We start from the raw sequence: 15272 nt of genomic DNA, 5'->3' as shown, positions 1-15272 counted from the left end.
GTCTTGAAAGTCCATGTATTTACTCTTGTGAAATAATGCCAAAAAAAGATATTAGTACACTTTGGAAAAGTGCATCCAATATTCAGAAAACTGATGTCGGTTGTCAATTTAAAAGATTATTCCAGACTACACTACAAGTATCCCTGCACTGAATAGTTTATTTAAGTCATCTGTCTTGTAAAACACAACGTATAGTTACATAGAAGAAGGTGATCTATGCCAACCCTCTGACACAGATATGGAAACACAAAGGATACTGTAAATCGTGCTCGTGTGCATGATGCATGCAGGCTATATACTGCGAGTGATAATAATTTTGTTTCAGATTCAAAGATGCGTAATTGTCCTGACTCTCTTTACTGTTCATCAGCTTCAGCACAATCATTCACAAAAAACTCATTTTAAACAAGACTTTTTCACGTTAGCAAATATCTGATTTTTTGCAATGACTCGATCAAAGTCCTAAAATGAGAATGACGCAATCAATCTGTTCAAATGAATTTGTAGATTTCAGTGTTTCCTTGATTCTTGAGCATACACTTACAAATCACAGCATATATTGATACTATTTACATAATTAAAAAATAAATAAGGGAAAGTGACTTATATGACCCTAGTGAAGTGACCATAACCGACATGTGATAAAACACAAGGTGATTATTTAAAAAAAAAAGTCACTTTCCCTTATTTCTTTTATAAGTTTGTAAATAGTATCAATATATGTTGTGTTTTGAGAGTGTATGCTTTTACTAGGAATGTTGTATTGCATAAAAATATCACCCACTTCGGCTGAAGTGAGTGTTACAAATATTTTTTGGGGCTACTTTTCTCCAGTTAAAGAATCAAGGGGACACTGTATCATTGCCACTTTAGGCCTTTGCCCAAGTTGCTAAATTGAAAAAACCTTGTTTAAAATGAGTTCCTTGTGAATGATTGTGCTGAAGCTGATTAGCTATTACCCAGTTCAGAGGGACGTATGGGTTGCTCTTGTGTTTCGATATATCTTTTTACTGTTCTGCATAGGGTGCCTTCTGTGCAGGATTCTGGGTGATGTGGAAAGCAACGCATCCTTCTCCTCTTTTCCAGTGATACCTGTACAAATGGGAAACAAGAGGTAGAGTTAAAGTTGTGCCCTGCAATATAAATGCACAACTGGAATGGGGTACAATAGAATTGTCAAGACATGCATTTTAAGCCAATGGTGTGAAACAATAACATGAAGCATCCTTAAGACCCAGGCACAGAAGGACTTTAGCACAGAAACATTATTAATACCATGCTGATTGCAAGTTCAATGCAAGTTATGTCTTCTATGGGGATTGTTTGCATCAGAAAACCACCAGCATGAGAAAGCAGCACAAAAGGTGTGCATCAACAGTGCCAAAATATACCTAAGACTCCAATGCCCCGTTTTTGTGTGATGATCGGGTGCAAAGCCTTGGTCCAAAGCAGGTCTAAATATAAATCGTTCCAAGAAGGAACAAGTTTGACCATAGTACCATCAGACACTAAAGTGTAATATGTACCTACAAATATTACATGTCCATCCATACATGCACAGAGTGGGCTCTAGCAAAGTTTGAAGTAGTCTGAAACCGCACCTTGCAAATCCTGCTTACGCCCCCAAAAGATCTGGTATGAGTGCACGCATGAAAAAACCCAATTAGGCTGGCATACTAGCTACAATTTGTATGTGGGCCCCTAGTCATTCTTTTGAAAAGAACCATGATCTGCTCTCTGGAGAGGGAGGTAGACTGGCTCAAACTACCCCTTATGGGAGCCCTGTAGCAACCCTAGTACCGTCTGCACAACAACACAAAATGTATCACTTAAGTGGTTTACATGTCCATTACTTGATATATGACGGATATTATGCATGTTTTGAGTCTGTGCAGATTACACTACAAATGTTCCAGAAATTCCCCTGGTTTGCCTTTTGAAAGAGAGAATCACAAATTCAATGTTGGGTCTTCAAAATCAACTTGGATTGGTTCATCTCCCAGCTGATACCAAAAGCAAATCCTGCAGTCACCCATATCTTTGCAAAACACACACAGAACTTGTCTTTACAAGTTTAAAACTTGTGCCCCAAATGTGGCCACTTTTTTAGCTATGAGATTCGCAATTAGGGGATGTTAGAAATGGGGGTCTTTAGCTGGCAATGGCTGGCCACTGTCCAAGTAGGGACCCTTCTTCCTAAGTCAGAGTAAGGGGGCTACACCTTTTGATAACCCCTGCTCAACCCTGCGGTAAAGTAGCAGGAACAGCTAGCCTTATCTCAGAGGCAGTGTGCAAAGCGCAGTAACACAGTGAGGAACACTACAAAGGGACACCACACAAGTAGTTATAAAAAATAAGTATCTTTATATATAGACTTAACACGAGACCAATAACATTAAAAAGCCACGATACTTAAACATAGGATTACTCTTGAAAGGCTGTAAAAATAGTTCAAAGTGTTCAAATAGGGGTTCAGTTCAAAGCAGTGGTCTCTGCGACCCTCTTACTTACAAAGTACCTGGATTTCGTAGCAAAACAAGAAAAATTTCGCAAATGGGCTGTAGCGATGATTTTCCTCATGCGAGGCCGGCGATGCGTTGAATCCTTGCCGCAAGGGAGGACGATGGGCCGATCTGCGGGTGCGTGCAGGACAAAGCGACAGACTTCTTCACACTAGGCCAGCGATGCGGTGAATCCTTGCCGCAAGGGAGAATGATGCGCTGGTCTGCTTGCGTGTGCGACCTTGTTGCGATGAAAGAAAATGCCGCCCCGCGAGGAATCGACGATCTGGGTGCGATGCGATGAAAATGGCGGACGCACGGCACCCGCACTGCATGATGCGTTGATCTCGATGCGATGATCCAGGATTAGCGAGCACTCGACAGCCAGCAAACGGGTGATGTGACGATCTCTGGGGGTAGTGAGCACTTTGTGGCCCGCCAGCGTGCGATGCGAGGATCTTGGGTTTGCGAGCCCTTGGCGGCAGCGGTGCGAGGATTTTTCTTACGCTGTTCAGCTGTGGCGGCTCTCAAACTGGCGTTAGCGACAATTTCAGCACTCTATTCTCTGGAGTAGAACTAGAAGCCCTGGAACTCACAGGGGCCTCACCTTCAGATAGAAATTCTCGCAGGGAGGAATCAGGAGGCTGGTGGGGGAGTCAGATGTGCATGTGACTCCAGCAGGAGGCTAGCTCTCTTCTAGCCCTTGGGTGATTGCTGTAGAAAAATAAAAGTTCTCTCAAAAGTCCTTTTCCCTCTTCTTCCAAGTCCCGGGGAAACTACTGCAGGCCAATCCAAGAAATAGCACACAAGCACAAGGATAGTCCTCTCCTGCAGAGTCCTTCAGTGAAACGGACAGAGGTTCTTCTTGACATCCAGGAGCAATACAAAATACAGGGGTTTGGGCACAGATATTTATACCCCAAAAGTCTTTGTTCTAAAAAGTCACTAGTCACTGAACCCAGCCAAAACCAGTTCTGCTCAGTCCTAGAGCACTTTGATTACCAGGCTGCATCCTTCCTTTCAGAAAGAGGGGGTCTGCCGTCAGACGCACAGTGGGAGGTGGAGCCAGCATTCACCTTGCCAGGCACCGCCCTATTCAGGACAAGGAGCTACCCCTCCCCAATACTCAACGCAGATCTCTCTATTCAACCCAGGTCTGACTCAGCCTGCCTTTCCCCTCTAAACCTAGACAGCCAATACACATAACAGCAGAGCATACGGGAGGGCCTTGGCAAGAAAATACCTACTTTCTAAAAGTGGCATTTTCAAACACAGAATATTAAAACCTACTTTGCTAAAATATGTATTTTATTATTTTTAGCTCAGGCATACTAAACTCGAATTTCTACCATGTTCGATGGGACAGTTAGGACTATAAGATGTAATAGCCAGACTGCCCATTCTAACCTATGGAGAACAGGTAGCTGTGCTTCAGTGAACAACAAAATGGAGGGCACCAGGACATGCTACACATATCAAGCCATGTCCTGCCTTACACATACAATGCACCTACCATAGGGGTGACTGACATGATGCTAAGGGAAGGTTCAGGGGCTGGGAAGTGTGGGCACTTCACAGCCAAGATGGCAGTTCTGGGCTGGACACAGACACTGCAGTGGTAGGTCTGAGGTACCATTTACAAGCTGCTTCTATGGGTGGCGCAAACCAGCGCTGCAAGCCCACCAGCAGCATTTGGGTTACCAGCCCTGGGCACACACAGCCCACACTACTAGGGACTAACAGCTAACCCAAATAAGCCAATCAGGGATATACCAATTCACAGTTACATTTACACAGGGAGCATTCGCTTTGTGGCACTGAATGGCAGTGGCACAGCGCCCAGAGCATCTAATACCAGCAAAAAAAGAGGAGAAAACAGCAAAATATGGAAGGGAGACCCACGCCAATGGTGCCAGGTCTAACAGGGGCTACTTTAGTTTTGAAGCCCAGGCCTATTGATTTTATCCCAGTATGATCCTGACCGAGAAATTAACTTCAGAGCAAAAGTCTATGGGACTTATTATGAGTTCCCGGTGGCAGTGGTCTGACAGCAATGAGCTATCCGCCAGATTACGAGTTGGGCAGATTGGAAGAGCAAAGACTGTGGCTGGACTGCTGCCACTTCCAGCACAACGCCAACTGTTGGCGTCTAGTTGTGAGGCATCCTCCATTGGGCGGTACAAAGTTGCAACACCTATATTCGTATTATGAGTTGACCTCCTGATAAGCCGACTGTGGTGGTCAGACCGCCGCCTAAAAGTCAGTGGGAACAAAGGATTTGGGGTACATACTCATCCCTTTCCAGTTCTTCCCAACAGATTTTCACTTGGATCCGTTTCTCCAGGTCCCCCCTACACAGAAGCATCTTCACCCCAAGAAATACGACACCATCTTAGGTGAATTATAGATAAGTGCTTTGGTACCATGTACCCATTACCTGGACTTCCAACATGTGGGTCTGACTCCGGCAATGGGTAGGTGGCAATTTTCCACAAATATAATGCATTTGTTGTGTATTCAACACATATGCAGTCGGAATGTACACACAGGCATCGATATATATGGAAATACATTGAACACTGCTGCAAGACTACCACTGCCACACCTCCGCCCCTTTGGAAACTCATAATACGGCATTCGGAAAGCCACAGGTGCAGCAGTCTCTTAGCGAGCATGGACATGGTCTTTGCTGGTCGGACTGCTGAACTTGTAATAAGGCCCCAAGTCTCTCACACTTTGGTGTGGCAAGGCCCTACTCTTTGGTCTTCCTAAAATGAAGCTAAAATCGCTGTCCCTGTCTGAGACCCACCCGAATAACAGATAGAGGAAAACTATGGTTGCAACATTTTCAAGTAAACCGGTAACTGTTGTAGGATAGGCATCACTTTCAGATAAATCTCGGCCTTGAACGAATTAAAAGTCTTGGTAACCTGCACTTTTGCAACTCTGAGGCCTACATTTGCTCAGATTACTAGTATGGCACTGTTGTTGGAATAATAATGTTTACCAGAACATACTTGATATTAAATCTCCTCCACTTGAACCCTTGTGGGTGCATATCTTGCCAGTAATGAACCCTTATTGACGCAAAAGCCTGGAACCCCTACTGTAAAAGAGTAACAATATTTGAGTTCCCAATCAATCATTATCTAAAAAAGGACCTAAAACTGAATGCTTAGACCCCTGTATAAACACATTTATGTCACAATACACAATCCCTAAGTGTATTTTCCAACCCTTCTATTTCTCCAATGGATCTTTTTTTTGGTTACCGATGGTTACCTATAGCCCATTTGCTGCCATTGACAATTCTCAGGTGGAATACATCTCCCCGAATGTTATGTTATTTGATATCTTTATATGACTTATACCAAACACACACGCAAGCACGCACACACACACATGCGCACATACACTTACTTGTTAATTTGAATATTCTGAATTTGTTGCACACTGTCAATGACCTCACTTGCAGCTCAAACATATATATGCACATGTACATATTATAAGTTGCTAGGGACCTCATTCTTGCTAATAACATTAATGTTGAACTATGTAACTTGATACTACCTTTAACAAAGAAATATTTTTTGAAGTAGAACGTTTAATGAATATACTAGAATATTAGCACTTTATTAATAGCATTTGAGAAATATGTTTTCATTGCTTGATTTTTATTTTTTAAGGAGCAAGTGGGTCATTTATTTGTTTTCTGCAAGTAGCCTGGACACAAATTGTCTGTGGATCTCCGATTTTGTATTTCCTTGTAGTCCAAGTACTCTATTACTGTTTTGTAGAGGCACATATGAATAGAGGAAAGGTGTTTTTTAAAAACCACAAATAGAAGTAAATATGATCCTAAAGTGGCCTACAAAGTTGATCATGCTCCATCACTTGTTAAATGGTCATTATGGAGCAAAGGTAATACATCAGGGGAATGAGATAGAAGAATTCCAGAAAAGCTATCACAGCAGCAGAGCCTCAGCCTGGATAGCACTAAATCGTCCGGATTGCCTCGTCACACAGCTTTCAATGTACACATTGACGTCAAACCATCCTGGGACGTGACAAGAAATGTTGAGTTACTTTTTGGTTGTCTGTCAATGGGTGAGACAATGGTGCAGGTGATTGTAAATGATTATACTGTGCACATTGAAGACAGGATTGAAATAAACGTGAAAGGCAGTCTTGAGTGTTTCCCAGTATGTCATCATGTGGCAAGATAGCCACTGGATATTCTCATATGGAAATGGGATTCATGGAAAGGTCAGGTAGCAGCAATAAAAATGGGCCTGCTTCATAGCCAGTTGTAAGGGTACTTAATGTGGCTCTCAGAGGTACTGCAACCCAGGATGGGATTCCGCTGAAACAAGGAACCAAATAATGGAACCATTAGTGGTTCTCAACTTCAGGAAGTGTCTGTGCCCCCATCAGGAACTGAAGGAAATAGGCAGTGGCCAGAAGCTGAGGGGCCCACTCTAAGCAAAAGCATGTCAGGTGGGTGGCCCTCTACTGATTGGAGAGTGATTTTAGCCTACAAGACATAGCTCAATTGTTTGCCAAGTCAAAGAACTCCTGTTTTCCAAGGGTTCTAAGGCAGATGACAATGATGAAAGAAGATCACCTTGCGTTATATGATTGTGGACATACTATGCCAGAACTTGATGATTGATAATTAACTTTATTATAAAGGATAAAGAGAAATGCAATGATGCTAGCAAAGATAAGAGAGATAATTTTGAAGTGCCAGAAAAGTTCTGTAAAATAAAGGGGAGACATGTAAATTGACTCTGGTGAGGGGATAGATAGCTTTTAGGAGGATCTAATTATGAAACTCCCGCAGGAAAGGAAACTGTGAGTAACCAGAATACTGGATGACAGAGAGGGGGTTGTTTGGATATGCAGGTGGTGAAATTAGCCTGCCTGGTTTCAAGGAGTCTAATGTAAATGTTGTCCTTTGTAATAGAAGGTGGGGAAAATGTAAGTTAGAATCAAGAGATACCATATGGCTGCAGCTTTTGAGACAAGATACTGATTAAACACATTCAAGATAAGGATAAAAAAGCTAAGTACGAACTTCAATTTCAGTGCTTAGAAATATTTTAGCTCCTTATCTAATTGGGGCTGCCAAGAAAGGAGAGCAGAGATGTGTGAGAATTGTGGTGTGTTATACAGTGTGGTTGTGAGACCTCACATGTAACACGCTCACAAAACCTTCTTGGGTCCAGTGAGGCATGTTTGTGAAATGTCTAACTCATCCCTGGGTAGCTGTGGTCTTGAGCAGCAAGACTTAAACAAAGGAACAAGTGTAAAATATTTAGCCACAATATACAAAAAAATAAGAAAGAAATCTGACACCAAATAATAAAAATAATATTTTATGAATTTTTAGACACAAAGATAAACAAAATCCACTGGGGGGTTCTGGAGATATAGATTTTATGTAAAACATAAATCTTAGTCTTTTACTTAAAAACACAAACAAACATTGGTAAACCTACATTTAGGAAACTTTCTAAAACGTTTAAAGTGTTATATTTGACTAATCAGTCCGGACTGGGTCACCAGTTCCACCAGAGAGAAAGCTAGAGGGGTCAATAAGGAGTACTAGGACAGTTCCATGGTCATTAAAGAAGTCTGAAACCCAGTTCCACACTTTATGTATGGACCGCTATAGACTTCAATAGAGTGGTCCTGATGCTGAGGATACAGGATGCTTAGGATGCTGTGGGTGAGGTGCGATCGACAAGGGGCTTTCCGAGGTTATTCCTCGATCCACGGTTCAGGTGGCTCGACATTGGGCACATGTATTGGTGTTTGTTGAAGTCCTCTTTGGTCCAGTTATGACTGAACTATAAGTTTTCAGTCACAACAGGTCCAGGGCTTTCCTTTGGTGAGGGCTAGTTCCATGTTTTGCTACAAAACTGAACTCTGGTGACTCCACCAGGTCCGGCAGACTTGGATGCAACTTTTGAGCATCAAGAAGTGGTCTTCTTGGCTGCACATCGCTGGTCAGAGGTGATTCGATGAATGAGGCTATTGACTGACCAGGACTGGCTATGTCAGCTTTTATAGCCCTTGTGCTGAAACAGGGAGTACACCTTTTCTGTCTGGGGTCTGGAGCGACTTTCCATGAGCCAGGCACCACAGACACAGTCCTTTCTCTGCTAGCCCAAGGAGCAGCAGGTGCAGTCCAGCAGTTGGTTCAGCCTCCTTTACAAGGTCCAGGTATCAGAAGGGCGGTCTGTAGTCTGGGCAGTTGACCTTGAATCTGGGGAACTAGGTTTGAGTCTCTGTAACGACGCTCAACATCCTGGTATTCTGGGCAAATCACTTAATCTCCCTGTGCCTAACATAAAATTATGTGTCCATCTGTAACACAACTGGTGCTCATGTAAAGTGCTCTGATACTTATGGTACCAGTTTGCGCTACATAAAACTCCGAAAAAAAAGGTCAATTGCTAATAGGCTACCAGGTTCCCTTCCACCTTATGATGATCTCTGGCAATGTGGGGTAACCAGCTATCCCAAAGTGCACTATTCTGCCCACTCTCAATTTTTTTTAACCCTTCTCTTCATGTGAATAGCTTGTGGGCTACAAGCCCACGGACAAACCGGTTAAGCAACAGCCCAGCTACCTAAGCAAAGGAGAAGCCCTTCTCCAGTTTGGTTGCCATTTGCCCATCAAAGGTAGCTTCTCTTTGGAAGTTTGCCTTTTGGGCCAACACCCTGTGTGGCTTCATGTGAGGACCTCTCTCTGAAGCAGGCATCTTTTATTGTTCCTCTACTTGGGAGTCATTCAAGCTCCTCGCCAGGAGGGCGAAGGCTGTCTGGTGGTCAACATCTGTGAATGGCCACTGGAGAAACTGGGAAACAGTGTGGCAACATTCCAAAAGTTGCATTTCCTTATAAGTGACATTAAGTTTGAGTTGGGCATTAACTCGGGTTTGAAGTCATGATTAATGTGATACCCACTTTAGTAGTCTCATTCAAAGTTAGCAGGACTTAGATGCCAGCCTGTAACTCTGTACTTGTCAATGGGGCTACTAGCCTTTCCACAGTAAAAATGACAATTTGGGGGTTTTACTGTTAGGACATATCAAAGTATATCTCTCATACTTTTTTCTTCTTTTTTTCATGGTTGGTGTTAGACCAGGTGTGGTTTCCCCTGACTTTTTGCCTCTACCACCTGTATTTTTTATTCTGTGCTGGATTTTGTTTTTGCTGGCCAAGTGCTTTGGCCACTGCTGATCAGTGTCAAAGTGCAAGTGCTACCTGTGTAAATTGTTACTATAATTGGTACTCCCTGATTGGCATATTTGATTTACTAGTAGGACCCTAGTAAAGTACACTAAGTGTGCCAGGGCTGGTAAATTAAATGCTATTTGTGGGCCTGTAGCACTGACTGTGCCACTCACATGAGTAGCCCTGAAAAGATGTCACTGCAGTGCTTGCATGCTATTTGTTAACTGCCGTATCAACCTGGCAAGTGCACCCACCTGCCCGGCCCGAACCTTACCTTTTCTTACATGTTCGTCACCCCTAAGGTAGGCCTTAGGTACCCCGGTAGGCAGGGTGCAGTATATGAGTAAGGTAGGACATGCCCTGGTGTGTGTGGCACGTCCTGACAGTGAACTACTGCCACTTTCTTTTTTCACTATTGCAAGGCTACCTGTTCCTATAGGATGGAGTTGGGAGTTTGTTTATAGCATCATATAGGCATAACTACCCCTTGTAACAAGGTAAGAAAATAAAGTTTAGTATGCCTGAACTCAGAATGTTAAAATGCATCTTTTAGTGAGTGTGATTTTCACATTCTGTGTTTGAAAATACCACTTTTAGAAAGTAGGGATTTTCATGCTTAGCCATCTAGTGTGCCTCTGCTAGGATGCGCACTGACTGTCTGGCTTTGGAGTGACAGGGGCTGGGATGTGCAGTGGATCCAGAGAGTCTGTATGAGTCATGTCTGGGATGAATATACCAGTGCTGCATTTAGAGTAGGGGGAGGAGATCTCCTTTCACCTAAATGGGTCTGGTATGCCTTCCACAATGATATCTCAACCTCTTGCCAGGAAGCTGCACCAGAGAGGACAGAACTGGTTTTGACTGAGCACAAGGCTTCTCTGCCACCAGAGAACAAAGGATTTTGTAGTATAAATATTGGGGCCCAGACCCTAGTAACTCGGACTCAAGCAGCTGGTGACCACCCCCACCCACTACGCCAGACACACTCTCGACCCCATGTTCTCATCCAGCAAGGACATCACCTTCAGCCACGCCACCGGACTCCACTGGACGGACCACAGCTGCGTCCACTTCAGCTTCAGAAGGACCACGATCCACCACCACCAGCAACAGGTTTCACGCAGAAGCTGGAACAAGATCACAGCCGACCAGCTCGCAACTTCCCTGAGCAAGAACCCTACCACCGGCGCAACGAACCCCAGCCAGGCGGCCACCAACCTCACAAAGTGGATCAGCAACTGCGCAGACGACCTCGCCCCTCTGAGGACCCCGCCTAGCAGACCCGGCAGCAAGAAAGCCCCATGGTTCACCGACGAACTCAAGAGCTCCAAGAGGAACTGCCGAGCCCTCGAGAAAGCCTGGCGCAGAGACCCAACACCGGACAACATGACTGCCCTCAAGCTCGCCACCCGAAAACACCACCAACTGGTTCACGCCACCAAGAAAACTGCATTCAAGGAACGACTGGACAACAACGCACACAACAGCAAGGAATTCCTCAACATCGTTAAAGACCTCTCCAACCCTAATGCCGGAAACAACGACATCACCCCTTCACAAGACCTCTGCAACTCCCTCGCCTCCTACTTCTACAACAAGATCGCGGACATACACAACAGCTTCAACACTCAACCGACGCACGCCACGACCGAACCACCGCCCCCCACCACCACCCTCCGCGCCTGGACTATGATCAGCACCGAAGACACCGTCCACACGATGAACTCCATCCACTCCGGATCTCCGACCGACCCCTGCCCTCACCACGTCTTCAACAAGGCCGACACTGTCATCGCACCCCACCTGCGGGACATCATCAACACCTCCTTCGATACCGCTGCCTTCCCGGAGAGCTGGAAGCACGCCGAACTCAGCGCTCTACTAAAGAAGCCATCAGCCGACCCCACCGACCTCAAGAACTACCGCCCCATCTCACTGCTCCCGTTTCCTGCAAAAGTCATTGAGAAGACCGTCAACAAGCAGCTGGCCGCCTTCCTCGAGACGAACGGATCCCTCGACCTCTCGCAGTCTGGCTTCCGGGCCAACCACAGCACCGAGACCGCCCTGATCGCAGCCACCGATGACATCCGAGCCCTGCTCGACAACGGAGAAACAGCGGCCCTCATCCTCCGAGACCTCTCCACGGCTTTCGACACTGTCTGCCACCGTACCCTAGTGCAGCGCCTCAGCAACGTCGGAATCCAGGAGAAGGCACTGGAGTGGATCATCTCCTTCCTCGCCGGAAGGACACAGAGAGTCCGCCTCCCCCCGTTCAGATCAGAAGCCACCGAAGTCATATGCGGCGTTCCTCAAGGCTCCTCGCTCAGCCCAACCCTCTTCAACGTCTACATGAGCCCCCTCGCAGCCATCGCACGCCAACACAACCTCAACATCATCTCCTACGACACCCAGCTGATCCTCTCCCTCACCAACGACCCCGCCACCGCCAGAGCCAACCTACACGAAGGGATGACAGACGTAGCCAAGTGGATGATGAACAGCCGCCTGAAACTGAACTCGGACAAGACGGAAGTCCTCATCCTGGGATCTTCACCCTCTGCCTGGGACGACTCCTGGTGGCCCCCCGCCCTGGGCAGCGCACCCAAACCAACAGACCACGGACGCAACCTGGGCTTCATCCTGGACTCCTCCCTCTCCATGACCAGACAAATCAACGCCGTCTCCTCGTCGTGCTTCAACATCCTGCGCATGCTACGTAAGATCTTCCGGCGGATTCCCACCGAGACCAGGATGACGGTCACCCAGGCCCTCGTCACCAGCCGTCTGGACTACGGCAACTCCCTCTAAGCCGGTACCACCGCCAAACTCCAGAAGAGACTCCAGCGGATCCAGAACGCCTCAGCACGACTCATCCTGGACATCCCCCGTCGCAGCCACATCTCCGGACACCTGAGAGACCTGCACTGGCTCCCGGTCAACAAGAGAATCACCTTCCGTCTCCTCACCCACGCACACAAAGCCCTACACAACCAAGGCCCGGGATACCTCAACAGCCGCCTCAACTTCTACGCTCCCACACGCCAGCTTCGATCGACCGGCCACGCCCTCGCCGCCGTCCCCCGCTTCCGAAGAGCCACCAGAGGGGGAAGGTCCTTCTCCTATCTGGCCACCAAGACTTGGAACTCCCTCCCGACCCACCTCCGCCTGACCCAGGACCACCTCGCCTTCATGAAGCAACTCAAGACCTGGCTGTTCGAGCAGTAGTGGACCCCCCCTCCCCTAGCGCCTTGAGACCCTCCGGGTGAGTAGTGCGCTATATAAATGCTTTGATTGATTGATTGATTGATTGACCCTAAACTTTTATATCATGCCTGGAATTCAAGAGGACCTTTTGGCAAAGAGAAGAGCTGGAGAGACTGAGGGGAAGTAGTATCCCTTTGCTGTGTGCTGTTAGGGGTTGGTCTGCATTTGCTGTTTCTGCCAAGCAAAGGATAAGGACTTTGCAGTGTGCTGTGTCCCCTGCTTAAAGGACATCTCCAAGGGCCTCTGTGTGCTGGCTTCCTGTTCTGATGTCTCAGTGACACAAAGACTTCACCCCCAACTCGCCCTGAAATATGCTGCTGTGAGTTCTGACCTTCCAGGAGGTGCCTGTGCCAGTTTGGGCCTCTGGAGGTGGCTGCAGTAAGAGGGTCCCTCCAGGGAGGATTTCTGCAAAGCGCAGATGGAATGCCCTACTCTTGTTGGTTTGCAGCAACAGGCTGCATACCAACTCACTATACAACAATCCATTTTCCAAATAAATCAGATGTTATCCAGACTGATCACCTGCTGCCTGGTATGCAGCCTGTGATCAGTCTGGATAACATCTGATTTATTTGGAAAATGGATTGTTGTATAGTGAGTCTAAGGTCTCTGAGCCCGGTGCAGCCTGTGTACTGGTGAAACCCGAGCCACTATCAGAGGCTTGTCACTCACTTTTACTGGCCCTAAATGAAAAAGTACGTTGATACACACTGTAAGTCTTGTCAGACTTCCCGGGCAAGTGGCAAGATTGGAGGGAAGTGTAAGGCTCCCCTCCAACCCTTTCCTGTGGTGAACACCCCCTTTGGGCATTGATATTGTGAGGTAACTAGAGCCCAAGACAGCCTTAGGCAACAAGTTTATCTTGGTCTTGGTGGACCATGCCACCCAGTACCCAGAAGCTGTCCCTCTCAGGACAATCACAGCCCCGTGGTGGGCCATGCATTGATGGGGATCTATTACTGTGTGGGGTTTCCAAGAGAGGCCATCTCTGACCATGGTACATGACATTTTTGTGAGAGGAGTGTGGTATGACATACAAGGTCACCACCCCTTACTATCCTCAAGGTAATAGGTTGTTTGAGAGATTCAACCGAACCCTGAAGGGCATGATAAAGGGTCTTCCAGAACCCATGAAATGGAAGTGGGATGTATTTTTACCATGCCTGTTTGCATACAGGGAGGTACCACAGAATTCCTTATGCTTTAGCCCCTTTGAATTGCTGTAGGGGCACCCTGTGAGAGGACCACTGAATCTGGGTAAGGAGGGTTTGGGAGAAAAAACTCCTTCTAAGACCCCCCAAGATATGTTCAGCTATGTACTGGCCTTCAGAAACCAGACTCAACGCTTCAGGAAACTTGCTCAGGGGAACCTGGAAGCCAGCCAGGAAGAAATTAAATGATAGTATGACCAGAATGCTACTCTCATTAAGTTTCAGCCTGGCCAAAAAGTGTGGGTGATGGCACCAGTGAAGCCTTGTGTGCTCCAAGATAAGTGGACTGGTCCATATGAGGTGGTGGAGTGCAAGAGTGAAGTGACCTACTTGGTCAACTTGCAGACTCCCAGGATCCCTTTGCGGGTCCTGCATGTAAACCACCAGAAACCCTACCTTTAGAGGTCTGAGGTGACTATGCTCCTTGCGACAGATGATGGAATGGAGTAGGAGAGTGAGCCTCTTCCTGACCTCCTGTCAGCAAAGGAACATGATGGGTCAGTGGATGGGATAACCCTCTCTCCTACACTGACCCCAGAGCAAGAGAGGGACTGTCATCAGGTGCTGTGACAGTTAGCTTCCCTGTTCTCCATGTCTCCAGGAATCACCACTTGGTGTGTTCATGATGTGGACACTGGGGACAGTCTATCCATAAATCAGAAATTTTATAGGGTAGCTGACAAAGTCAGGGCTAGCATCAAGGAAGAAGTTCCTAAGATGTTGGCATCAGGGGTGATAGAGTCCTCCAGCAGCCCCTGGGCTAGCCCAGTGGTTTTAGGGCCAAAATCTGCTGCACCCGGTTCCACTCCAGAATTCCAGCTTCACTCACAACTCCCCGTGAACTCTGCTGCTGTGAGTTCTGACCTTCCAGGAGGTGCCTATGCCAGTTTGGGCCTGTGGAGGTGGCAGCAGGAAAGGGGCCCCTCCAAGGAGGATTTCTGCAAGGTGCAGATTAAATACCCTGCTCTTGTTGGTTTGCGGCAACAGGCTTTAGACCAAACAGCAGGTGATCAGTCTGGATTACATCTGATTTATTGGGAAAATTGATTGT

At 46.6% G+C, this 15272-nt stretch overlaps 1 protein-coding gene across 1 annotated transcript in view; it reads right to left on the bottom strand.

The window, feature by feature from the left end:
* Positions 1 to 871: 871 nt before the first annotated feature.
* Positions 872 to 15272, bottom strand: part of HAAO (3-hydroxyanthranilate 3,4-dioxygenase) — a 374111-nt gene continuing 359710 nt past the window's right edge. The window contains exon 7 of the mRNA XM_086925914.1: positions 872 to 1092. Within this exon, the coding sequence (XP_086782040.1) occupies positions 1008 to 1092 (85 nt within the window). The 3' untranslated portion in view covers positions 872 to 1007. The remainder of the gene's footprint in view (positions 1093 to 15272) is intronic.

The sequence above is a fragment of the Lissotriton vulgaris genome, chromosome 6, assembly GCF_964263255.1.
Source record: "Lissotriton vulgaris chromosome 6, aLisVul1.2, whole genome shotgun sequence".
Classification (NCBI taxonomy): Eukaryota; Metazoa; Chordata; class Amphibia; order Caudata; family Salamandridae; genus Lissotriton; species Lissotriton vulgaris.
The sequence above is the reverse complement of the archived record's forward strand: the minus strand, read 5'-3'. Positions and strand labels throughout refer to the sequence as shown.